Source organism: Pleurodeles waltl, chromosome 9 (assembly GCF_031143425.1).
Source record: "Pleurodeles waltl isolate 20211129_DDA chromosome 9, aPleWal1.hap1.20221129, whole genome shotgun sequence".
Classification (NCBI taxonomy): Eukaryota; Metazoa; Chordata; class Amphibia; order Caudata; family Salamandridae; genus Pleurodeles; species Pleurodeles waltl.
The window spans coordinates 1,092,237,904-1,092,265,807 of record NC_090448.1 but is presented as its reverse complement, the minus strand read 5'-3'; the positions used below and the strand labels follow the sequence as shown (position 1 = coordinate 1,092,265,807).

General features: G+C 45.5%; 1 protein-coding gene across 1 annotated transcript in view; it reads right to left on the bottom strand.

Annotated features, from left to right (window-relative positions):
* CAPN3 (calpain 3) overlaps positions 1-25,771 on the bottom strand; it is a 333,505-nt gene extending 307,734 nt beyond the window's left edge. The window contains exon 1 of the mRNA XM_069208784.1: positions 24,527-25,771. Coding sequence (XP_069064885.1) covers positions 24,527-24,823 — 297 coding nt within the window. The 5' untranslated portion in view covers positions 24,824-25,771. The remainder of the gene's footprint in view (positions 1-24,526) is intronic.
* Between the last annotated feature and the right edge of the window lie 2,133 nt (positions 25,772-27,904).

Genomic DNA, 27,904 nt, shown 5'->3' with positions numbered 1-27,904 from the left:
TGGCAGAGAGTATAGTAGAGTGGTGTGGGGTAGAATAGGGTGAAGTGGACTGAGGTAGTGGGGTGGACTGGAGTAGAGAGAAGAGAGGGGTGGAATGGATCGGAGTAGAGTGGGGTGGATTTGATTGGAGTAGAGTGGGGTGAACTGAATGGAGTGGGGTGGATTGAAATGGGGTGAAATGGATTGGAGTGGGGGGATTAGATTGGATTGGGGTGGGTGGATTGGACTCAAGTGATAGGACTAGGGTGATGAGGATTGGAATGGGGTAGTTTTGAGTAGGGTGAATTGGAAATGAATGGATTAGACTGTTCTGGAGTGTTGGACTGGAGTGGATTGGAGTGGACTGGAGTGGATGAAATGGGGTGGGGTGGATTGAAGTGGGGTGAGTTAGATGGATTGGAGTGGGTTGACTGAACTGGGGTGGGGTGGATTGGATTGGGGTAGAGTGAAGTGGATTGGACTAGAGTGGAGTGGGGTGGGGTGGGTCGGACTGGAGTGGAGTTGACTGAATTGAATTGGGGTGGATTGGAGTGGGTCAGGTTGGGTGGACTGCACTGAGGTGGGTTGGATTAGAGTGGCTCAGGTGGACTTGAGTGGGGTGAAATTGGACTGGAGTGAGGTGTATTGGACTGGAGTGGGGTGGACTGACTGGAGTGGGGTGGAGTGGAATTGAGTAGGGTGGAATAGATTGGGGTGGATTGAATTGAGTGGGGTTGACTGGATTGGGTGGGGCTGACTGGATTGGGGTGGACTGAATTGGGGTGGATTGGACTGGGTTGATTAGAGTGGAGTGGAGAATATTTGACTGGGTTGGAATGGATAGTAGTGGGCTTTGCTGGGTGGATTGGAGTGTGGTGGGGTGGACTGGAGTGGGATAGATTTTTTGTAGTGGAGTGGACTGGATTGGTGTGGACTGGATTTAAGTAGGGTGAATTGTGGTGGATTTGATGGCGGTGGGGATAACTGGACCTGAGGGGGTTGGATTGGATTGGAATGGGGAGGATTGGCACGGGGTGGATTGGACTGAGTGGGTTGATGATGGAATGGGCGGTATTGGACTGAGTAGGGTGGAGTGGTATAAGGTGGTTTGGATTGATGTGGGGTGGATTTAACTGTGTGGAGTGGATTTGATTGGTGTTGGTGACTTAAGGTGGTTTGGAGTGGGGTGGATTCGACTATGGTGGACTGCATAGGAATGATCTGAGGTGGACTGTATTAGACGACTTGGGGTGGGTTAAGATTAACTGGAATGGAGTGGATTGAAGTGGGGTGGATTGAACTGGGGTGGTGTGGATTGGATTGGAGTGGATTGGGGTAGAGTGGAGGGAGGTGGATTGGAGTAGAGTGGAGTGTGGTGGATTGAAGTAGAGCTGGTCGGTTTGGATTGGAATGGGTGGGCTGGATTGGAGTAGAGTGGGATGGATTGGAGTAGAGTGTGATGGAGTGAAGTAGAGTAGGGTGGATTGGAGTAGAGTGGGGTGAGGTGGGTTGGAATGGGTTAAAGTGGATGGGATGGACTGAAATCGGGTAGGGGGGACTAATGGGGTGGACTGTTTTGGGGTTGGGTGGGATGGGTTGTATTGGATTGAGGTGTGGTAGGGTGGATTGGAGTTGGGTGGAATGATTTGAGGTGGAGTGGACTGGACTGGAGTGGGGTGAGTTTGATTGAGTGTGGTGAATTGGAGTGGGGTAGACTGGATTGGGGGTGGCAGGAATGGAGTGAGATGGATTGGATTGAGTGGGGTGGACAGGACTGGGGACCAGTGGAGTGGACTGAGTGATTTGGATTGGACTGGAGTGGGATGAATTGGATTGGAGTGGGTGGATTAGACTGGTGTGGAGCATGGTGGATTGGATGGTGTGGAGTGGATTAAAGTGGTGTGGGGTGGATTGGAGTGGAGTGGAGAGGGGTGGATTAAGGTGAACTGGACTGGATTGGAATGAGGAGAGTGGATTGGAATGTAGAGGATTGGAGTGAGGTGAGCTGGATTGGAATGTGGTGGATTGGAGTGGGGCAGATTGTTTGGGTTTTAAGTGGGGCAGATTGGAGTGGGGCAGATTTTATTGTAATAAAGTGGGGCAGATTGTTTTGAATTGAGTGGGACAGATTGTTTTGGAATGGAGTAGGGCAGATTGTTTTGGATTGCATTGGGGCAGATTGTTTTGAATTGCAGTAGGGCAGACTGGAGAAGGGCAGATTGTTTTGGTTAGCAGTTGTGCAGACTGGAGCGAGGTAAATTGTTCTGGTCTGGAGTGGGGCAGATTGTGTTTGATTGGAGTGGGGCAGATTGGATGGAGTGGGGCAGATTGTTTTGGATGGGAGTGGGGCAGATTGAACTGGGGCAGATTGTGTTTTAAGTGGGGCAGATTGGAGTGGGGCAGATTTTATTGTAATAAAGTGGGGCAGATTGTTTTGGAATGGAGTAGGGCAGATTGTTTTGGATTGCATTGGGGCAGATTGTTTTGAATTGCAGTGGGGCAGACTGGAGATGGGCAGATTGTTTTGGTTAGCAGTTGTGCAGACTGGAGCGGGGTAAATTGTTCTGGACTGGAGTGGGGCAGATTGTGTTTGATTGGAGTGGGGCAGATTGGTTTGGATTTGAGTGGGGCAGACTAGATTGGGGTAGACTATTATGGATTGGAGTGCGGTAGATTGGATTGGATTGGAGTGCGGCAGATTGTTTTGGACTGCAGTGGGGAAAATGGGTTTGGATTGGAGTGGGGCAGATTGTTTTGCATTTGAGTGGGCAGATTGTTTTGGATTGGAGTGGGGCAGACTAGATTGGGGTAGATTATTATGGATTGGAGTGCGGCAGATTGGATTGGATTGGAGTGCAGCAGATTGTTTTGGATTGCAGTGGGGAAAATGGGTTTGGATTGGAGTGGGCCAGATTGTTTTGCATTTGAGTGGGCAGATTGTTTTGGATTGGAGTGGGGCAGATTCGAGGGGGGCAGACTGCTTTGGTTTTGAGCAGGCAGATTGTTTGGGATTGGATTTCAGTGGGTGCAGATTGTTTTGGATTGGAGTGGCGGAGACTGTTCTTGAGTTGAGTGGGGCAAATTTGTTCAACTGTAGTGGGACAGAGTGGTTTGAATTGGAGTAGAGCAGATTGTTTTGGATTGGAGTGGGACAGCCTGGAATGGGGAAGATTGTTTTGGATTGGAGTGGAGCAGACTGTTTTGGATTGGAGAAGGGCAAATTGTTTTGGATTGGTTTGGGGCAGATTAGAGTGCGGCTGATTGTTTTGGATTGAAGTGGGGCAGATAGTTTTGGATTGGAGTGAGGCAGATTAGAGTAGGGCACAATCGTAGTATTACAGATTGGAGTAGGCAGATTGGGGTGGGGTGGATCTGGTGAGGTGGACCAGATTAGAATGGGGTGGACTGGATTGGATTGGAGCGGGGTGGATTTGAGTAAGTCTTAGATTGGAGTGGGGCAGATTGTTTTGGACTGGAGTGGGGCAGATGGGAGTGAGGCAGATTGTTTTAGATTGGACTGGGACAGATTGTTTTAGACTGGAGTGATGCAGGTTGTTTTAGAGTGGGGCAGATTGTTTTAGAGTGGGGCAGATTGTTTTGGAGCAGGGCAGATTTTGTTTGGATTGGAGTGGGACAGATTGGGGTGGGGTGGATCGGGGTGAGGTTGACTGGATTAGAGTAGGGTGGACGGGATTGGGGTGGGGTGGATTAGAGTGGAACAGATTGTTTTGGATTGCAGTAGAGCAGATTGGAGGGGCGGATTGTTTTGGACTGGAGTGGGGCAAATTGCTTTGGATTGGAGTGGGGCAGATTTGTTGGATTGAAGTGAGGCAGGGCAGAGTTGGGCAGATTGTTTTGTATTGGCATGGGGTTGATTGTGGTGGGACAGAATGTTTTGGATTACTGTGGGGCAGATTGTTTTGGATTGGGGTGGGGCAGATTATTTTGGTTTGGAGTATGGAAGATTGTTTTGGAACGTGTATAGGAGTGGGCAGATTTTTGGGGGGAATGGAGTGGAGCAGATTGTTTTTGATTGGAGTAGGGCAGATTGGAGTGGGGTGGTGTAGGAGGATTGGAGTGTGGTGAATTAGAGTGAGTGGTTTGGGTTGGAGTGGGGCGGATTGGTTTGGAGTGGGCTGGATTGGGGCGTACTGCATGATTATGTATTATGTATCTTTTTAGAACAGCATCCATAAGCAAAAACAAAACAAAATATGAGGGCAACCTGAGAAAAGAAGACTTGGCAAAATAAAACAAAACATTAACTATAGAAAATACAACTTTGCAATTTTGTTTGTCCCTCTGAGCATGTTTTTGTCAGTCATGAGTCTTCTGTTTGCAAGGCACCAAAAGTTAAAAAGAACAAAATAGTACCTCAATCACGTCAGGAGCAACAGATAGCACTGATTAAGTTGAATCAATCATTGCTTGGTCCCTGCTCCATGGACAGGAAAAGAAATGATGATATGCCAGCCGTGACCAACCACAAGGCTGTAAAGAAGAGTGCCATGCAATCCAACAAATGATAAGGAGCAGGCAGACTCAAAGTTCTTTTCTAAATACAACAGCATTTCGCAAGCGATACGCTTGTGCTGGCGTATGCTATCGCAGGCTTAACCCTAAAAAACATTAGCTAAAAGCAGTGACATTTTTTGGTCTCAAAAAGCACAGATTGCTTTAGTACTCCCTGGCACTGAAGGTTACTACTTTGTGTGTGAATGGGCTCTTGTGAAAAAGTAGAATGCCATCACTCACAGTGAAGTAGACCAATGGCTGAAGGGGGCTGATCGCTTGCCTCATGTTGTATGCTACTGTGGGCAGGATAAAAATGTGAATGATCCAGCAAAAGACGAATGGATGAAAACGAGTGGCTGAAAGCGCCCTATAAGTAAGTATAATTTTTATACAATTTTAGTAAAATCAAAAGGTCTTGTATGCTGGTAGATTTAAAAATGAGAATTCCTCTGACCGACGGGTAGACCAAGACCGGAAATCTACATGAGACTTGGCTCAGTAATAATACATCCGCACACTGCTAGCGTACATAAAAAAGTGATTTTATTACAAGCACGGAGGCTCCTATTATGCTTATCTTCTCTTGCTTTAATTCAAATAGCAGCCAAGAAACTACAAATCCCAGCAAACCCCGCTGGGAAACTACAAATAAATGAGTATGTCATACAGTATGTCATACAGAATGTAACCAATCAGCTGCATAGAAGGGTATAAACATATTGGCTGATAGCCACAAGTCCTCTTTTCTTGCTGCTAGCAGTCAAGATAAGTACTATCTTTTACTCATTCACTAAAGTTTGTGTTGGTTATATATATTACCCTTTTTCTATTGTTACTCTGTGTTTCTATGCTTAATGTATGCTTTTCTAACTTGTTATAACCTTTTTCGGTTTCGCTTTTGTTAAATTTGCCGAACATTTCAATCTTTCGTATCGCGCCCCAACGTTCTATCCTGAACGCCTGGGGCGCGCGCGCGCGCGAGCTCTAATCCGCAGCGTTCTTCTGAACGCAAGCGGACGGAGTTTCACAGCTTCTGACAGCTCGTTCATTGAACGCGCGTCAGATCAGCTGTTCCCTCAGCTGACGCCTGCCGGCTGCTCTCCGCGGCTTTGTTTACCAACGGACACTCCTTCGGCAGCGCGCTTTTCGTCCTCTCGGCATTTCTTCCGTTTTCTCCTGGTTTTGTCAACACGCTAATATATATAAATTATCGTATATAATCTACTGGGGGCTTCACAGACTTCGTTTTGGCAGTATACTCGCCCCTTATTTCAGGGTTATATTTTTTTCATTTAGTCAGATAATTTAATTACCCTGGTCAAGAGGAAATTCTTAATTTATTCATTTTAATATTCCATATATAACAATTTTTTCTGGGAATATGGAGAATTTTTCTGAAGAAGACGACGCTCAGCAATTCAAAGATGACTTGGACTCTTTTATTAAAGATTCTGTCCAGAAAGCGGTATCTTCTTCAATTTCTGGGTTTTCTAAAACATTTGAGGCCTCTATCAGGAAGTTAATCTCTTCTGCCTCGCCTTCTAAATCCAAAAAAAGAAAGGCAGACAAGGCTCAGGAGGAATCCGACTCTCCGGCAAAAAAGGTACCTAACCAGTCCCCTAGCACTTCCTTTCCTATACAGATCACTAATCTGGGAGACACTGATGATGATATGGGTGATTCAGATTCGGATAAAGATTCGGATAAGGAGGATCCAGACATAATGATCTGGCCAGGGCCTATGGAGAAGAGGCGTAAAACTTCTCTGAGTAAATTGGGAGAGTCTTCCTCTCAAACAAAATTGAAGAATACTTTATTGGATTTCGCGGGTCAACCAATGTTTGACCCATCCCTTATCCGTCACCCAAATTCCACTGAATGGACTCCCTGTGATCATGTCTCAGAATACGTACTGAAGAATTTACGTCAACCACTAGATAAATTAGTACGCAACAGACTTAAATCTGAGTGCCCCAGACCTTCCCTGCCAAACAACATCACCAATACTCCGGCCATTGATCCAAACATGATAATGTTTTTCACAAAATTTGGGAAAGATCCCAAAAAAGGTGTGGACAGAGCTTGGACCAACTGTCAGGACAGGTTGCTCGACATCTCTGGTCCGCTCACTAGAATTTTAGATCTAGCAGAAGAGGCTAGAATGGAGAGTAAAAAAGTGGATCCGGTTGTACTCTCAAATTGGGCCCAACGGGCGATATGTCTTCTTGGAAATGCTAACGCCTCTATGGCACAGGAAAGACGGAAAAGTCTACTCCTCAAAATCGACCCTAAACTTAATTCGCTCGCAACCAAGGAGACGGGTCCAGAAGCCAATGGTTTGCTGTTTGGAGACTCTTTCCTCAAAGAACTCAGCAAATATGTTCAAACTTTCACCTCAATGGACAAGGCGCAGTCTTCCATGAACAAAATCTTTCACTCCCGTGTTTTTGGAAGAGCCGGCAAAGGCAGGAGCCGCTTTGCCGGCCGTTACACCCAGAGGGGTGCGGTCAATCAGACCAGAGGCTCCTCTTCGTACCCTCAGGAGTACAAGCCACAGTTCTATCCACAAAGGTATCGCTCCTTCAGACGTGGCTTCAGATCCAGAGGCTCCCAAAACGCAGGTAAGCGTTCCTCCTTATGGCTCATTGTTGGTGGGAGGCCGGACAGCTATGTTTGTGACAAATTGGCGGTCCTTAACCGCAGATCCTTGGGTCCTTCAGACAATTTCAGGTTATCATATAGAACTCTATTCAATTCCTTTCCAACATCGTCCTCCAAAACCCTTAAAGTTTTCCGAACAACAAAACACTCTTCTTTCACGCGAGGTCCATTCCTTGATTCTCAAGCAGGCGATAGAGCCATGCGTCCCTCACCCTTCAGGCTTTACAAGTACTCTGTTTCTGGTGCAAAAGAAGAACAAGAAATTTCGTCCTGTGATAAACCTCAAAGTTTTCAACAAATTTGTCGTCTATCACCATTTCAAGATGGAAACTATTCTCCATCTTCGAGATTCGTTGTTAACAAACGATTGGATGGTCCGACTAGACTTACAAGATGCATATCTTTCCATTCCCATCCATCACTACTTCAGAAAGTTCCTACAATTCCAGTGGAACGGCCAATTTTATCGATTTACATGTCTTCCATTTGGTCTCTCCTCGGCTCCTTGGTGCTTTACCAAGGTGTTGAAGCCAGTCATAACTCATTTACGAGCTCAGGGAGTCAGAATTATCGTCTACTTAGACGACTTCCTTATCCTACACCAGGACAGGTCCACTCTCATACAGCATGTAAACATGTTAGTTTCTCTCCTTCAGGGATTAGGTTTTCTAATAAACAACGACAAATCCAACCTCATTCCATCTCATCACATGGAATTTTTGGGTTTCCTTATAAACTCTACCAAGGCTACTCTTCATCTTCCGGCCCAGAAAATTTCCCATATCAAGAAGGAAATACACTTGGTCCTCAGCAAATCACAACTTACGATCAAGAGTCTCGCCCGGATAATCGGTCTTTTAGCTTCATCCATTCAAGCTATTTTTCCAGGTCCCCTTCATTATCGAGCACTCCAGAGATTAAAAATCCGGCATCTCAGAGAAGGCTTTACTTACGAAGACCTAATTTTGCTGGATCACGAATCCCGGATCGAACTTCAATGGTGGCTCGATCATCTAGATGCTTGGAATGGCCGGGCAATATTCTCTACAGCACCAGATCTTGTTTTAGAATCCGATGCAAGTCGGACTGGTTGGGGCGCAAGATGCGCTCAGTTCTCGACTGGAGGTTTATGGTCAAGAGAGGAGTCATATCTGCACATAAATTGTTTAGAGATTCTTGCAGGTTCCTTTGCGATCCAAACCTTCGCCAAAGACAGGGTAAGCTGTTCTATTCTCCTCCGGATGGACAACCTTTCCGCGGTTCGTTACATAAATCATCTCGGGGGTACTCGGTCAAAACCCCTTGCCGAATTGGCAAAGAGTCTATGGGAATTCTGTCTCCAAAATCAAATTTCGCTCCGTGCAGAGTACCTTCCAGGAGAGATGAACACAATCGCAGATTGGTGTTCAAGATACCTTCAAGATTCCAGCGATTGGCGTCTTCACCCCTCAATATTCAACGTTCTTTCTTCCAAATTCGGTCCCTTCTCGGTCGATCTTTTTGCTTCCCGTTTAAACACCCAGATCCCTCGGTTCTACAGCTGGCGACCAGACCCCCAAGCTTTCGCCACCAATGCTTTCCAACAGGACTGGTCCAATCAAACCAACTATGCTTTTCCTCCTTTCATAATGATTTCCAGAGTTTTGGCGCAGGTTCGACGTCAATCCACCAGAGTACTCTTGATTACCCCTCTCTGGCAGGGTCAGCCTTGGTTCCCGTTAGCTCTCGAACTTCTTATAGATCTCCCTGTTCTTCTTCCAAATTTTCCATCTCTGCTATTGAACCCTCAAGGTCATCCCCACGACCTGATACTCAGTCAATCCCTCCAGTTAGTTGCTTGGATGGTTTCGGGTCTGCCTGGAGAACCCCAGGAATTTCGCAGGAAGCTGCAAGCTTCATACGACAAGCCTGGGCTCCTGGCACAACCAAAGCTTACAAGTCAGCATGGTCAGCCTGGCATAATTGGTGTTTGCTCAGGGGTGCCAATCCCACTTCAGCGGATATAGTCCTAGTTGTTAATTTCTTAGCCTCATTGGCAGCTCAAGGAAAGGCCTACAGAACGGTCAACATGTACAGGTCGGCAATTTCCGCGGAACATGACAGAGTAAACAATAAACCTGTCGGTGAACATCCTCTGATTTGCCGTTTATTGAAAGGAATCCGTTTCACTAAACCCCCTTTACCGAAGTACAATTACATGTGGGATGTTAATGTAATTTTACAATTTTTCTTATCTCAACCGTCCAATTCCCTTCTATCTCTAAAGTTGCTTTCTGCCAAATTAACCATGCTTCTTTGTTTGGTTTCCCTAAAACGTATTTCTGATGTTAGAGCTTTAGATGTCACCTCAGTCCAGTATACTCCTCAAGGTGTTTTCTTTCAGGTACAAAGACGAACAAAAACTAATTTAATGTCTGTGTTTTATCCTTATTTTCCTGAACATGTTAACTTATGTGTCGGAAATTGTTTGAAGGAATACATTTCTAGAACTAAGGATTTGAGGAAGTCCTCTGAAGCTCAACTCCTCGTCTCTTTCAGACCCCCTCATAAACCTGTAACCTCCACTACTTTAGCACGATGGGTGAAATGGATGATGGAATTAGCTGGCATTAACACTTCCACTTTTGGTGCCCATTCTACCAGAGGAGCTATGGCTTCCAAAGCTTTTTGGACAGGTTTGAGCTTGGGGGACATTCTCAAATCCGCTGATTGGTCTAATGTCTCAACCTTTAGAACCTTTTATTGCAAACCTGTGTCTCATGTAGCTAATTCAATAATTTCTATGCTTTGAACTAAGCATAATAGGAGCCTCCGTGCTTGTAATAAAATGGAGATTTTCTTAGCTTTAGTGAAAGAAAGTCTTGATTTTATTAAAACACGGAGGCGAGTATTATCCCACCGCTTTGGGTCTATTATTAACCCTCCCTTTACTCTCATTAGGTACAACTTCCACCACCAACCAGTCAGCCTAGGATCCTTTCCGCATCCTTCCAGGATAATCTGCAGGCGGCAACTTCCTCGACTCAAGAAACGTCTCTATTTCAAGACCTCTTCTTTCCCAAGTTGGATCAAAAGACTATTCATGTTATTTATCGTTTTGAGGCTCTATTTTCAGTTATATTGGCATGTATTATTTTGCTGTTGATAATACCTTTATTCAGAGTGTCTTAACTGCTCTGCAAGAAAAGAGGACTTGTGGCTATCAGCCAATATGTTTATACCCTTCTATGCAGCTGATTGGTTACATTCTGTATGACATACTGTATGACATACTCATTTATTTGTAGTTTCCCAGCGGGGTTTGCTGGGATTTGTAGTTTCTTGGCTGCTATTTGAATTAAAGCAAGAGAAGATAAGCATAATACTCGCCTCCGTGTTTTAATAAAATCAAGACTTTCTTTCACTAAAGCTAAGAAAATCTCCATTTTATACCACAAACAACTGCCACAGCAATATGTTTTGAAGAAGATGTAAAAGGAATTAAGGAGTCGATACATAACGTATATTGTTTATCTGGAGTACAATAAATAGTGTGTGTGCCCTATGGGCTCCGAAAAACATGTTTCTGCCTCAGCAAAATAACTCTGAAAAGAAAGCATAATTTCAATACTATGATGGAATCAGGAATGACCTACTTGTGCCGTTTAGTGGCCACCAACCACAGTGTTTACCCATCCCAAATGTGAGCAAAGTTCCTTAAAACGCATGGAGGAAATGGACGATGAGAGCATGAAGGATACATCCAGGAGAGTTATGATTACTTACTTTCATAATTCTAGCAAGGAGCTAGATGATGGTCTGAACTGAAGGCCAGTTGGGGGCACTTGTGAGACATCTACAAAAATTATGCAACTGACCCAGCTGGCTATGCTGAAAAATAATTTGCCGCCTCTGCACGTCAGTCAATTAACTAACATTTGAGTGTTAGTGAGCTGCTGCTGTGCGTGAGGGTGTTTGAAATGATCACCAGGGTATCCCATTTACTATGCAACAAAAACAATCAAACACAAATAATGAACTGAATGCGGAACCAATCAAACACTCATCCACAGTCACAGATCTGGGTTTAAAACATCAATTATTTTACTCACTATGACACCCCAGTTTGGGCCCAGCCATCTGCAAATCATGGGAACAGCCCAACCCGAACTGCCAGGCCAAGTCCTCCCTCGACCGGAAACAAGCATTCTGGGACCGGTTTCAGGGTTTCACCCTTCATCAGCCAGGCTAGCTTGAATCCAGTGGCACAGTGATCCTGAGACCCACGTCTGGGCATACCCAGCACAATTAGGCCGACAAAAGCAAACAAATGCAAATAATGGACGGAATGTGGAACCAATCAAACATTCACCCCCAGTCACAGATCTGGGTTTAATCCTTCAACTCTTTGAATGAGACGCAAGATGATGACACAGTAGCTAATCTGTGCTTCTTTTATAGGTATGTCAGGTGGACGGCGTTGTCCTGATGAGACCCCTAGAACTATTTGGGGTCGAAACATCGACAATATTCACCTATTTGGTGGTAATAGGAATAATTATATTTGTTTAGCCAGTTGTATAGGCTTCCCCCACACAACTGTTACTTAGATCAGAAACCATTGGTGAACCTACAGCGTGTCATTCTATTGTATGTCTATACGGTTTTTTTTCTGTACTTTTTGTGAGCACTGCATTGTCTGCACTAACACCATTTCATGGATATTGTGATTGCTAATGTATGAGAATTAATTTAAAAAATAGACAATATATGTACAATACTATTTTGCATCCGGCATCTATACTTGAAATCCATTGTGAATACATTGACGTGTATCAATTTAATTGAGTTTGAATTGGTGAAAAGTAACAAATAAAGCTTGCACACCCATGGGGAGTCCCATGTGACGACTGTTATGATTTTGGCCGCCTCAACTCATCAGGCATGGTTGCCATCAGTAAGTCAAACAAGTCCTCACAAAACCCACAGGTCTGGAGTTGGCCACCAGCCTTCTGGCAATTCTTGTTTTGCTTTGTTATGGCTTTTGCAAAACTTTATTGTTTGAAAATATGCCTGGCATTCATCAATATAAAAAACACATTATCATAGTACTCCTTGGTACTGAAGTGAACTACTTTGTGTGTGGTGCGTTCCTTGTTAAAGGGTGGAAACGTCGTAACTCATAGTGAAGTCAGCCAATGCCTGAATTGGGCCTTTACATTGCCCCTTTATGTGTACTGGAGAGGGTGGAAGAAAAACGTGAAACACACCAACCACAGACTAATGGAGGAAGTCTGGCTGAAACCTTTATAACTATGTTATACATATATTTTAGTAAAATTAAAATGTATTGGGTAACACAGACCTAAAAAAAGACAATCAAATTAAAGGCCAAACAAGGGAGGGAAAGTGAGAAGAAAGAAAAGAAAAAAAGGAAACAAGGAAGGAAGGAAAAAGAAAGAGAGAGAGAGAGAATGAAAGAGAAGGAAGAAAGACAAAATGGGGAAAGGAAGAACGAAAGAAAGAGAGAACGACAAAAGTAAAAAGAGGATAACTTATTACAGAACAGTTTCAAATGGAGACAAACTGATGTGGAATGCTGTGAAATAGCAGCAGTCAGAAAAGGAAAACAATCCAAAAGGAATTTACAACAGCATTGTCAGGCGATAGGATCTGATAAAGAAAGAATGTGCATCAGTAGCGCCCTGCTATCACATCAGGTTCACAAAGTCAATACTAAAGTAATTATTATAAAGTAAAAAACAAAAACACTGGCACTGAAGGCAAATAGCTTGTCCGAGAGTGCAAAATGCAGTCATTCAAAGTGAAGTTAACCAGTGTCTTAAGTAGGTTGGTTAACTAACTACCCCATGCTATGTGCTGTAGTGGTCGGAAGCAAAACGTGAATGACAGTATAACAGGCCAATGGATGAAGATATGTGGCTGTAAGCCCCTGTATGTAAACATATTATGCATATTTTAGTAAAATCAAGGGCCTTGGCTAACATCAGACCTAAAAAGGCTTTGTCAATGTGGAATGACTCAACATGCATAATAGATAACAGCTGCAACGCCCCATACACCAAGGTAACAATATTAGTGGTAGATCTCCCCAACGCCATCTGTGATAGCACTCAAATATCATCTTTAAATATATTTTGTTAAATTCAACCACTAGTCACCAACCAACAGCTTATAAGGTCTGAAAAGGTACGCATAGTCACAAGTCCTCGTGATTAACAAATGAAAAATGGGGGCGGGATATTTCAGTGTGGTAAATTCAAGGAATTTGTGAATAATTTTTCATGGTTCATGGTGAATCCCTACACTCAATTCACCTACAGAATTACTGTATTTGTCAAAATGCCTGAGGATATTGGGCCTAGTCACAAAGGCAAATTAGTCTATAAGTCTACTCATCCACGTAAGTGCAAAATCTACATCTTCTATTCCTCAGTTCAAGGGCAGATTTACACTGAAGTCACTTACATGTCTCTACCCCCTCAGTAAAGAGGATGGGGTGAAGGGGGCATCTAAGATTATCTAAGACTGAATTTACTGGAGTAAAATCACTATTAGTAGCTTATCACTTGTAGCTGGAGATCTCCTTATGGGAAAGTATAGGGAACATTCTTACATCTTTTTTTTACCCTTTCTAACAATTATTAAACCTATTTTAAGATAATTGAGAAATAATTTAGAATATATATTTGTTACATGATTCAACACATTAAATTATCAAAACAATTAATTAAAATATATATAATGTATAAATAAAATTTCTTAAAGAATAATAAAAAAATCCTACCTAGAGTAACGTTTTTATTGTATATGCAATAATGACTTTTATAGTGTGTATTATTTTGTTCACAATTATGTGTGTAAATGGTTTTATTTTTTTAACAAAATGTTTAACTTAAATTTTATTTTTAAAGTTTATCATTACATTTTAAACTAATAACACGATGTTTTAATAAATATATATAATTTTTGGAAAAATAAACAAAATATATATATATTTAAAAAGCTAAATTTGTTTTGTTGTGGATTATTACAGTGAGGTGTTATTTTAAGTCTATGCCTCTATTATTTTCTATGTTTATGTATTGCAGTACATGCGAGTGGTAACGTGTGGTGCTTGACGTGCTCCAAGACTGACCTGGAGGATATTTACTGCTATGTTGTCACTTTTAGAGCTCCAGTACCCTTAGAAATTTAGTTTATGAACAACAAGGTGCTTTCTCCTTTGTGGTTGGGTGTTTGTAGTCGCCCTCCATAAAGCCCTCCTTAATATTCCCTACATTTCTGATAACATGTCAGTACTTGTCACTGCATCTTTAAAAAAGCCTAAGTATGCTCATGTCTTTCCTAGGTGAATTAAAAAAAGCTTTAAGTCCAACAACATATTTCTTGACAGCACCATGTCTTTATGACAGACTAAGGCATCCTAAGAACACTTAAAAAAAAAAACATAAATCAGCAAATAAAATGTTCTTGTGTCAGGAGAGGAAATACCTCAGAGAAAAAATATTTGATCATAGATCCAACCTAAACATTATGGCTGGGGCTCCCAGTTTTATGTTTTTCTTTTACATTTCCATCTGGATTTATCCATACTCACATTGTGTTATTTTTATCTGTGTTTTTCGATATTTGATTTGGGTTTTGTGAATAAAAATGAAACAGCAACTAGTATATCTCCCAATGTATTTAACAGATAAATGTACACTATTAGTAAATTCCTGACCGTTTTAAAACAATAGTGTTAGAAATGGGGTTTTTGGTTGGCAGTCAGGTTGCCCTCTGTCCAAGCAAGAACCCTCACTCTAGTCAGGGTAAGTCACACACAATCCAAAATCAGCCTGTGCTCACCCTCCGGTAGCTTGGCATGAGCAGTCAGGCTTAACTTAGAAGGCAATGTGTAAAGCATTTGTGCAATAAATCATACAACACCATAGCATAACACCACAAAAATACACCACACAGTATTTAGAAAAATATATAATATTTATCTGGGTATCTTCAGATCAAAACGATCAAAGTTGCAATACGAATTTGTAAAGATATCACTGAAAAGTGATATAAAGTGTCTTAAGTCTTTAGAATATAAACAAAGTCTCTTTCAAGCACAAGTACCTGGTTGGGAGTGGAAGAATCTCCTCAGAGGGCCACAAGAGAAGAGGTGCGTGGAAAAAGGGTGTGTGCGTCGATTTCTCCCCAGCACACACGGACTTGCGTCGTTATTTTCCACGCGGGGAAGTCGGCGTCGTTTTCCGGCACGTGGACAGTCTCTTTCTGTGGATCGCGGGGATTACCAGATGTCCCGGGTCTGTGCGTGGATTTTCCTGCTTGTTCTCAGGCTGCGCGTCGGTCTGCGGGGCTGCGCGTCGAAATTACGATCTCACGGCAGGCGTTGCGTCGATTTCTCCTCTAGACTTCGATCTGCGGGGCTGCGCGTTGAAATTACGATCTCACGGCAGGCGTCGCGTTGATTTCTCCCCTAGAGGTCGGGCGGCGTTGTCCTTGCGAGGCCGTGCGTCGGATCTTCGATCGTCCCCAGAGCGTCGCGTCGATCAGCGTCGGAGTGCGGCGTTTTTCTCGCCGCAAAACAAGCTGTGCGTCGAAATTTTCGGCGCACGGAGCGTCCAAGTAAAAGAGAGAAGTCTTTTTGGCCCTGAGACTTCAAGGAACAGGAGGCAAGCTCTATCCAAGCCCTTGGAGAGCACTTTCACAGCCAGACAAGAGTTCAGCAAGGCAGCAGGGCAACAGCAAGGCAGCAGTCCTTTGTAGAAAGCAGACAGGTGAGTCCTTTGAGCAGCCAGGCAGTTCTTCTTGGCAGGGTGTAGTTTCTGGTTCAGGTTTCTTCTCCAACAAGTGTCTGATGAGGTAGGGCAGAGGCCCTGTTTTATACTAAGTTTTGCCTTTGAAGTGGGGGTGACTTCAAAGAGTCTCTAAGAAATGCACCAAGCCCCCTTTCAGCTCAATCCCGTCTGCCAGAGTCCCAGTAGGGGGTGTGGCAGTCCTTTGTGTGAGGGCAGGCCCTCCACCCTCCCAGCCCAGGAAGACCCATTCAAAATGCAGATGTATGCAAGTGAGGCTGAGTACCCTGTGTTTGGGGTGTGTCTGAGTGAATGCACAAGGAGCTGTCAACTAAACCTAGCCAGACGTGGATTGAAGGGCACAACAAGATTTTAGTGCAAAGAAATGCTCACTTTCTAAAAGTGGCATTTCTAGAATAGTAATATTAAATCCAACTTCACCAGTCAGCAGGATTTTATATTACCATTCTGGCCATACTAAATATGACCTTCCTGCTCCTTTCAGATCAGCAGCTGCCACTTCAACAATGTATGAGAGCAGCCCCAATGTTAGCCTATGAAGGGAGCAGGCCTCACAGTAGTGTAAAAACGAATTTAGGAGTTTTACACTACCAGGACATATAACCACACAAGTACATGTCCTGCCTTTTACCCACACAGCACCCTGCTCTAGGGGTTACCTAGGGCACACATTAGGGGTGACTTATGTATAGAAAAAGGGGAGTTCTAGGCTTGGCAAATACCTTTAAATGCCAAGTCGAAGTGGCAGTGAAACTGCACACACAGGCCTTGCAATGGCAGGCCTGAGACAAGGTTAAGGGCCTACTGAGGTGGGTGGCACAACCAGTGCTGCAGGCCCACTAGTAGCATTTAATCTACCTGCCCTAGGCACATGTAGTGCACTCTACCAGGGACTTACAGGTAAATTAAATAGTCAATCATGGATAAACCAATCAATAGTACAATTTACACAGAGAGCATATGCACTTTAGCACTGGTTAGCAGTGGTAAAGTGCCCAGAGGTCAAAAGCCAACAACAACAGGTCAGAAAAAATAGGAGGAAGGAGGCAAAAAGTTTGGGGATGTCCCTGTCAAAAAGCCAGGTCCAACATGACCCCCTACCAGCCTAAAGCCAGGGGAGAACAATCACTATCCTGATGTACTTCCCTGTTTGAGGCGACAGAACAAGGACCCAGGCCCACAACAGCAGGGGCATGCTCCAGTTCTTCGCCTTCCTGACTCCAATTGGATCCCTCTGTCCATACTCTCAGGGCGCACTAAGCCAACCCATGGGGAACCTTTCTCCTTACCTGCGGATCCCATCTGTGCAGTACCTAACCTTACTTTGCTCACAGATGTATCCCAGGAGTAGGATAGTACCACCATGACCAACACAGTGGTGTTGCCCACTCTACCTCCGGGGTGTGACAGTTGTTCCCTCCCCAGGGATAACTCTGTCCACCCGGACAGCAAGCCACAGTGGTTACTGACAGCTGCCAGGGATGAGAGCCAGGCCCCGTGCCTCTCAAAGCTCTCCCACCACTGTGGCTGTGGAGAGTGGGGGGCGGTAGCCCCAGGTGCTGGGCAGCCTTTAACCACTCTCCCTTCCACCAGGTCAGGGATGACAGCCTGAACCTGGTCCTCCCCTCTGGGGCTCTGTACCCTCCCTCCTGGAGCGGTACCCCCAGAGTCCAACATGGTCAGGGTGCTTATAGAAGTCGCCCTGTACCATTCCTCCACCAGTGCAGGGCTGTTAACCTGCAACTGGCCCTCCAACCTGGGGTCTGTACCTTCAGGTTGGACTAGGGCCCGGGGTGAGGCTTCCCTCCCCCTGCCCTCCCTTCTGGGGTCCAGCACCCTCCAACTAGGAGCGGCCTCCTCAGAAGACAACATGGTAGGGACACTGTTATCAGTAGCCCCTCCCTCCAGGTCCGGGGGGACACCCTGAACCTGGTCTTCCAGCCCAGGGTCTGTACCCTCAGACTGGATCACTGCCTGGCAAACCAGGACTTCCTGGGGGGCACACCTACCCCCCACCAGGTCAGAGTTTAACCTCTGCACCTGACCATTCAACTCAGTCACCACCCTGAAGTTGAACAATTGCCTGGCACGCCAGGACTTCCTGGAGGGCACACTGACCCTCCACCAGGTCAGAGTTTAACCTCTGAACTTGGCCATTCAACTCAGAGTCACCACCCTGAAGTTGAACAGTTGCCTGGCACTCCAGGACTTCCTGGGAGGCACACCTACCTCCCACCAGGTCAGAGGTTAACCTCTGAACCTGGTTCTCCAACCCAGGGTCACCACCCTGAGGTTGAACAATTGCCTGGCACGCCAGGACTTTCTGGGGGGCACACCTACCCCCCACCAGGTCAGAGTTTAACCTCTGAACCCGGTTATCCAACCCAGAGTCAGCACCCTGAGGTTGGACAACTGCCTGGTACACCAGGACTTCCAGGGAGGCACACCTACCTCCCACCAGGTCAGAGTTTAACCTCTGAGCCTGGTTCCCTAACCCAGGGTCACCACCCTCAGGTTGGGCAATTGCCTGGCACGCCAGGACTTTCTGGGTGGCACACCTACCCCCCACCAGGTCAGAGTTTAACCTCTGAACCTGGTCATCCAACCCAAAGTCAACACCCTGAGGTTGGACAATTGCCTGGCACAGCAGGACTTCTTGGGAGGCACATCTACCTCCCACCAGGTCAGAGTTTAACCTCTGAACCTGGGTATCCAACCCAGAGTCACTACCCTGAGGTTGAATCTTTGCCTGGCATGCCAGGACTTCCTGGGGGGCACTCTCACCCCCCACAAGGGACACACCGTCCCCAAGGGCCACACAAGAGTCTGGTTGGCGCAGGTCTCCCGACCTCTGCCCATCCAGCAGAGTCTGGGTTTCCCCCAAACCAGAAACGGTTTCACCTGGGTCCTTCCTGGGGGGCTCTGCTCTCAGAGCTGTCCCCTGACTCTCAAGGTCCTCCACTGGGGTCTGCAACCCCCTCTCAACCCTATGTCTGGACTTCTGCACCCCCTCACTAGGAGGGGTACTGCCAGACACCAGAACTGTTGGGATGCTGGTTACAGTCACCCCCCCAAGTTCTTCTGACACTGCGGGGCTTCCCTCAAAAGGTGGCCCTACGGTACAGGCTAGGCTTCCCTCCTGGTGTTCCCTCATGGAACCCTCTAGGACCTGGGACCTACCTGGGACACTACAATCCTTTCCCACCTCACTCGGTTGGGAACCACCTAGACCACTCCCTTCAGGAGCACCCCCAAATGCCTCTTCAGACTCTCTGGTACTCACCCAGAAGTCTGCCTCCATTGTAAGTTCCCTGGGGTCAGAGAACTCACACTCCACCTGGTGTTGGCGTAGCTCTGGAAAATAAGGACCAGACATATGCTCTCCAGCAATTACATCACTCTGCCCTTCACATGTATTAACCACAGTACCCTTCACCCAACCACCCATTAACTCAACCTTGGAAAAGCACTCTACTTCACCCTCCTGAGACTGGTGAGACAGTATCTGTCTGTCCCTGACACTCAACCCATACTCTTCTGGGATGTCTCTACACTCTATATCCAGGACGTCCACCAGGGGGGAACCCTTTTCTCTGTCACTCTCTGCTAGAGTCAGTAAAGTGTCCCTCCCCCCAGTAGGAATATGACTCCCTGTGCCAGTTCCCCAATCCTTCTCAGGGACCCTGTGCATAACGGGAACTACCTCATACCCTTGAACCACCTGGCGTGTGTCAACTCCCTTCTTCAAGTTGGGCACCACATCTCTGGGCTTGTGCCCTTCTTCAGCAGTACTAGATGCAAGATTTTTGCTGCCACCATCTGAACTGGACTCAGCCCTTCTGGCCTCCAGTTTCAGCTCTTTACAGCTCAGCTCTTGAGCTGCAATCTTTTCTTCTTCCAGGGCTAAGAGTCTTTTTGCCTCAACCTCTGCAAGATACTCCTCTAATTGTTGCTCCTGTCGCCTTTGACCTCGGAGCCATTCATCTATTTCTGGGTCACTGTCCAAATCTGAGTAGTCTTCCTCCTCAGGTGCGTAGTCCTCCTCCTCATCTGAGGGGTACTTAGTCATTTGTTTTCTTGCTGCCTCTCTCTCTGCCCATCTTTCCTCCCCCCAGACTATGTAGTGATGGAGCATCTCTGCCTTAGTAGATCTCCTTGCTACAGGGAGGCCCCATTTTCTGCAAAGCTTCCTTAGGTCAGCCTTAGTGAGGTGGTCAGTACGAACAAAGAATGAGTAGGTACACAATCCCATTCTGATAAGATCTTATCAGCAAAAACCAAAATTCAAAGTCCAAAATATCAATAGTATATCCAGGAGGACATCAGAGAACCAACAGCCAAAAAAAAGATGAAAAATCAAGTTGACCTTCAACTGTGGGTAGGTAGTGAAATACTTAGGTATTGTATGTCACTGCACAAACACAAGTCCTATCCTCACCGCTGATCACCAATGTTAGAAATGGGGTTTTTGGTTGGTAGTCAGGTTGCCCTCTGTCCAAGCAAGAACCCTCACTCTAGTCAGGGTAAGTCACACACAATCCAAAATCAGCCTGTGCTCACCCTCCGGTAGCTTGGCACGAGCAGTCAGGCTTAACTTAGAAGGCAATGTGTAAAGCATTTGTGCAATAAATCATACAACACCATAGCATAACACCACAAAAATACACCACAAAGTATTTAGAAAAATATATAATATTTATCTGGGTATCTTCAGGTCAAAACGATCAAAGTTGCAATACGAATTTGTAAAGATATCACTGAAAAGTGATATAAAGTGTCTTAAGTCTTTAGAATATAAACAAAGTCTCTTTCAAGCACAAGTACCTGGTTGGGAGTGGAAGAATCTCCTCAGAGGGCCACAAGAGAAGAGGTGCGTGGAAAAAGGGTGTGTGCGTCGATTTCTCCCCAGCACACACAGACTTGCGTCGTTATTTTCCACGCGGGGAAGTCGGCGTCGTTTTCCGGCGCGTGGACAGTCTCTTTCTGTGGATCGCGGGATTACCAGATGTCCCGGGTCTGTGCGTGGATTTTCCTGCTTGTTCTCAGGCTGCGCGTCGGTCTGCGGGGCTGCGCGTCGAAATTACGATCTCACGGCAGGCGTTGCGTCGATTTCTCCTCTAGACTTCGATCTGCGGGGCTGCGCGTTGAAATTACGATCTCACGGCAGGCGTCGCGTCGATTTCTCCCCTAGAGGTCGGGCAGCGTTGTCCTTGCGAGGCCGTGCGTCGGATCTTCGATCGTCCCCAGAGCGTCACGTCGATCAGCGTCGGAGTGCGGCGTTTTTCTCGCCGCGAAACAAGCTGTGCGTCGAAATTTTCGGCGCACGGAGCGTCCAAGTAAAAGAGAGAAGTCTTTTTGGCCCTGAGACTTCAAGGAACAGGAGGCAAGCTCTATCCAAGCCCTTGGAGAGCACTTTCACAGCCAGACAAGAGTTCAGCAAGGCAGCAGGGCAACAGCAAGGCAGCAGTCCTTTGTAGAAAGCAGACAGGTGAGTCCTTTGAGCCGCCAGGCAGTTCTTCTTGGCAGGGTGTAGTTTCTGGTTCAGGTTTCTTCTCCAGCAAGTGTCTGATGAGGTAGGGCAGAGGCCCTGTTTTATACTAAGTTGTGCCTTTGAAGTGGTGGTGACTTCAAAGAGTCTCTAAGAAATGCACCAAGCCCCCTTTCAGCTCAATCCTGTCTGCCAGAGTCCCAGTAGGGTGTGTGGCAGTCCTTTGTGTGAGGGCAGGCCCTCCACCCTCCCAGCCCAGGAAGACCCATTCAAAATGCAGATGTATGCAAGTGAGGCTGAGTACCCTGTGTTTGGGGTGTGCCTGAGTGAATGCACAAGGAGCTGTCAACTAAACCTAGCCAGACGTGGATTGAAGGGCACAACAAGATTTTAGTGCAAAGAAATGCTCACTTTCTAAAAGTGGCATTTCTAGAATAGTAATATTAAATCCGACTTCACCAGTCAGCAGGATTTTATATTACCATTCTGGCAATACTAAATATGACCTTCCTGCTCCTTTCAGATCAGCAGCTGCCACTTCAACAATGTATGAGAGCAGCCCCAATGTTAGCCTATGAAGGGAGCAGGCCTCACAGTAGTGTAAAAACGAATTTAGGAGTTTTACACTACCAGGACATATAACCACACAAGTACATGTCCTGCCTTTTACCCACACAGCACCCTGCTCTAGGGGTTACCTAGGGCACACATTAGGGGTGACTTATGTATAGAAAAAGGGGAGTTCTAGGCTTGGCAAATACCTTTAAATGCCAAGTCGAAGTGGCAGTGAAACTGCACACACAGGCCTTGCAATGGCAGGCCTGAGACAAGGTTAAGGGGCTACTGAGGTGGGTGGCACAACCAGTGCTGCAGGCCCACTAGTAGCATTTAATCTACCTGCCCTAGGCACATGTAGTGCACTCTACCAGGGACTTACAGGTAAATTAAATAGTCAATCATGGATAAACCAATCAATAGTACAATTTACACAGAGAGCATATGCACTTTAGCACTGGTTAGCAGTGGTAAAGTGCCCAGAGGTCAAAAGCCAACAACAACAGGTCAGAAAAAATAGGAGGAAGGAGGCAAAAAGTTTGGGGATGTCCCTGTCAAAAAGCCAGGTCCAACAAATAGGAACACCCACCGATTATAAATCAGCACAAGGATATGAAAACATGCACACTTTAGTGTCAACCTTCTGCGGATGTACTGCTTCTTAAGCCTCACTGGTAAAATGTCATTCTTTTTTAACCCATTTACCTACCAATCCGCACAACTTTTGATGTTGGAGTCATGACTGACTGCATTTAATATCACTCAAAACAACCTAATTTTCATTTTTTGTCTGTTTGTATATATCTGCAAAAAATCAGTAATAACAGAAAACAGGGAGCCTTAATTATGACCCATCTGCCGTCTAACAAAAGGACGACTTGATGCAAATCACCAAAACATAAAGGGAACTCAAATGAGACAAAATAACCATCCATGAACAGCCATAGCTCAGACGGACAGTCCATGCAAGCAATGGCGACCTATGAAAAACACATTTGAGCCAATAGGTGAATGGGGCTGACCCAAAGCCATCTCTCGCTCCATACTTTTTCTTACTGTATTTTTTTAAATTTTTATGTAATCAGGTCTTTAAAAAAACTAAGGCAGTGTAAAGCCAGAATTAAAAAAGGGCATTTTCAAATAACATAATGATTGACGGACTCATTTGTGAACGTGTTGTTTTCAGCACTCCTTTAAATATGGATATCTGCATTCACGTCCCTAGCATACGGTAAACTCCCCTCAGTATTTTAGGCGTGCCTTTCTATCACTGCAAATTGTAAGCCTGTCTGTTTGATGGTGGGTTCTGGAGTCGGTCGGTCTGAAGATGGCCATTGTGAGACTGCTCATGTAATGCTGGCTGCTAACGAGCCTGAATGCCTCAATAGGGTAGTGCTATAACTTATCAGTCCTCAGCTGAATGTTCTTAAGGGCATGAGGCTCATACTGGATGTTAGGAAGCCTGTCAATGTTGTGTGTTGAGATTTGTGGATACTGTCTATGCTGGTAGTTGTAAAATCTGTCAGGATGCTCTTGGGGATTTGTATCGTGTCATACTATAACTTTGAAGCTTGCTATTCTATTACCTGCTAAATATTTGTTGCCATGGATTCAGATGCATACGTTGGACTCAGAAGTTGTTCGTTTATTGTTGTGTAGGGTAGAGTTTGCAAGTTTATTGTTTGGTGTTGTGAAGTCTGTCAGACTAATGCTGGTTGTTGTAAAGTCTCTCAGGCTGATGTTGGTTGGTATAAAGCCTGTCAATCTAATGTTGGATGCTCTATAGCCTCTCAATCTAGAGATGGATGTTGTGAAGTTTGTTAGTAGAATACTGGGTATTGTGGATCCTGGCAGTCTGAGGTTGACGACTGTGAAATCTGACTGTCTGTTTCTTGGTACGATGGATGCTTGGGTGTTGTGGCATATGTCAGTTTAATAATGACTGTTCAAGAGTCTTTCTAGAAGATGTTTGTGGGTGTGTAGCCTACCAGTTGTGGCATTTGTTAGTTCAATGATGGCTGTTCAACAGTCTGGATGACGTTTATGGGTGTGTAGGCTACCATTTGGGAGTCTGATACTGCACAGTCTATCTTTCTGATGCTAGGTGCTATGGAACCGGCAAAGCTTTGGTTGGGAAAGATCAGTCTGAGGCATAGTGTCAATGGAGTCCAATGGTGGGTACAGTCGAGCCCATCACTCTAGTGCTGGGTGATATGGGGACTGTAAGTCTGGTGTTGTGTATTGGGTCATTAGACAATAATGTGATAGAAGCTTAGGAACTGGACAGCATGTCAGTTTAATGATGGCTATACTGAAATCAGTCACATGATGCTGTACTTGCGGCATTTTTGTTATTCTGAAATTAGATGGTACAGTGGTCGTCAGAATATCATGGCTACATGATGGACATTTGTGTGGTGTCCACTGGTGGCACAGCCTTGATTAACTTTAGCCTTTAGATCTGCGCATGCACGCTTCACTCTGCCTGCTATTGCCATCAATGACTCACCGGTGGCCGCTTCCACTCAAAGTCGATTGGAAACTTTTGACTGTAGAAGAGCGAGCTGTCATTAGCAGGGAAATCAGGATCCTGGTAGAGAGTTTTCCTGTCCAGACACTTCTTCAGCAGCTCCTCAAAGGTCCTCACCCGACCACGGATGATGGGCTGGTTGCGGCTGAGGATGGCGGATAAGATACCACCAGAACCACCTCCTACTGCTGGGGCCGTTGTAGAGCTTGTGTTCTCTGTGAGTGGTGGCCCAGCTCCAGTCTCCTGTGCCACCTGAGGTGTCACCGCAGAAGGCATGATGGGTTCACAAAGGGCCCTCTTCGACAATTTGGCACCTGCTTCCCTTACACTTGCCTTCTGCTCCAAAACCAAACTTCACCTCCTACAAAAGAAACGGGCCTGTTTCCACCGACCAAAAGAAGTTTCCTAGGCCAAAAGTGAATGTAAGATTTCCCAGTATTCTCATCCACACAATCTACAGAAAACTACAGCTCTCACTCAAAGCTTTCCTCGACTCTAAACTCTCCACCTGAAAACCACACTACTCAAATTAATAATGCAAGCTGGATGTCCCCTGCAAAAAGTCACCACCCTTATTTTTTTATCGTGCTTCTTTCTACAACTGCCACCACCATAGAACAGGGGAGCTCTTCCCCTTAAAGTTGCCTGTAGCCTGAAAAATAAATATTTTTGTACCTCAAAAGCCTGCACCCCAAATGATGTAATTTACAGTCTTAACCCCCCCCCAAAAAAAACCCTGTCCTTCAGGAGCCACAAGTTTCTCCCCTAAAAAACATCCCTCCCCCTTTATCTAAGAGAAAACTCTCCCTTCCCCGGAGGTTTGCTAGCTTCCCGAAAGAGATTTCACAACCACGCCAGTTCCGCCAACTGCTGAGTGCGGTGACAGGAATCTAAGTGGCTTGTTTCTCTGCTGCAGGCTGCCATGCTCCAAAAGCAACAGTGCGCACCTCTCGTTCCGGAGTCCTCACGCCAAGCTCTGCAGCCTGCGACGCCCGTGCAGCGCCTCGTTCTCTGGCAGTGCTGAGACTCCGACCCTTGCGGGGCAGAAGCGGGGGAGTAACCTTATATCCGCAGGGGCAGCTGAGAGCCAGCACGGGCGTGCTAGTGCCGCGTGGAGCTCATAGGCAAGACAACTAAAAATAGAAAGGGAACCGACATATACGTCTTCCTTTCCTGACTGGGTCTGCCAAGACTGGGGCATGTTCATGCAGACCGCTTTTCCACAGGGTTACCCGCGTTACGCTTCTTAATAAGTGTTAGCTACACATGCCTTAGAAAGTAATAGACATAGAAAAAGCACAAATAAAACTCAAAGGTTCGGAAGGTAAGGATTCTTTGGTGACGCAGAAGGATGGAGCAGGCATGCTATGAAGCCTGCTGTTTAGAGACATATAGGTGACTTGTAGGCGTGTGTATGTCTTTCTGTGGGTTAACATTTTACTTCTTACAGTATTAAAGCAGGATGAGCACAATTCAGGTTGTCCATCAGAAAATGCAGGCAGTCGATTCCTAGTCATTTCTTTGCTTGCAATCTGTGTATTTGTAATTTATGTTTTTTCTAATATAAACAGTGGCGGCTCCTCCGTTTGGGTGGAGGAGTGTCACTTCCCCCCCCCCCCCCCCCCCAACTCACTGCCTCCAACAGCGACAGCTGCAAAACCTTTTAAAGAAAGCGAAAATAAACTATGTTTATTATTGTTTTTTTTTAAATTGGCGGGGCCATGGGGGTGACATGCACTGAGGTGGAGTGCTGGGTTGGACTACCCTCCAGCCAATTCTGCCGCTGCTCTCAGCAGGGCAGGCTGGGAGCCTGTGCCTGCAGAGGCAGAGGAGCGTCGAGGGACAGAGGAGCGGCAGCAGAGGTGTTTTAATTTTTTTTTGTTGAATTTAATGTTTATTCCCTCCAACCTCCCCCGACGCCTCCCTGCACCCGCCCCTTCCACAGCCCTCGAGCCGCTATTGAATATAGATGCAGGACCGTGTGTAACAAAATGTGATGTAATGTATGAGAGGACCTGATAGGCTACTTACACCTGCCATGGAACAGTTACATGTCTCTGAGGACTCATCACTTTCTTCTTGACTTCAGAAATCTCAACCCTCACCTTATCCTTTACCTGTTTTTCAATCCACGAGGACAAAACGGTGACTAATTATCTCAAATGGACTCACTCCTGTAACTGTGTTTGGTGTTACATAGTACATCACATACCTCATCAGCTACTTCTTTGTACCAGTCTGCTCCTGAGCCATGGCACATTAGATTGCTTCCTTCACAACCCAATTGAACCTCTCTACTAGGTCATTCTCTTGGGGATTGTACAAAGATGTTACATGTCTTACCTAGGGTTGCCACCTAGCAGGTTTTATCCCAGCATGACTAGTACTTGACCCTGCTGGTACAAACATTAGGAAAATCACCTAAAGTCTGCATTTTTCCTCTTATGTGTACATACTTTAAACAGTAAACGCAAGAAGAAAACAGTTTAAAATGCGTTCTACAGCTGCCTTAATGACCCCTGGCAGAAAATGTAAGTAAACAAGGACAGAAAGGGCATATTAAAAATTAATATAGACAATTTCATATAAAGTTCTACTTAAGAATCATGTCCAGCAGTAGCAGTTGGCACCAACTGAAAGTAGTGGGGCGAGGAAACTGTGGGAAACCAGCAATCCTTTTAAGCTCAATGCCAAAGCTCTCCATCGTGGCTCATTATAAACATTGTTCATAAAGAACCATGATTGAGAGCTCTGGGGTTGAGCTTAAGGCAGTGCATGTTTCTCACAGTGCCTATAAGTGGGTCAAATAGGTGCAGGCAAAAAACTAAATTAAATAAAACATATGCAATAAACAGTAACTAAATAGCCTGACCTGCATTACGGTAATGTTTTAAAGTTATAATGTTTAACTTTCAAAAGTGAATGTGATTTAGTTACTGTTTCTATTGCTTAAACGTCTAAAAAGAAAATGAAATATTTACTTACCCAGTGGCTGCACTTCCTCGGGTCCTGGTGTTCTTCTCCAGTGATCTGAGTTCCCATAGTCAACTCCCCTTATCCTTCCAGATGCTGCACTCATGCTGTTAATAATATTAACCAGCACGAGAGAAGCACCAGTATTTGTTGGAGCAGGCTGGCTTGACGCTTCTTTAGGGAGAAGGGGCTTGTGCCTTCTCTTCACCCAGCTGTACAACATAGCTTGGGTTAAAGGTTAAATAGGCTTAATGTGTGGCTGGCTGTCACAAGGCAGACTGCCAAAGTGGCATGCGCACTTTAAACTGATGGAGTGACTACCATTACTCGGACCTGCTGCCAATCAGCGGCAGTGGCCACACCATGCCCTCACACTCAGCCTGG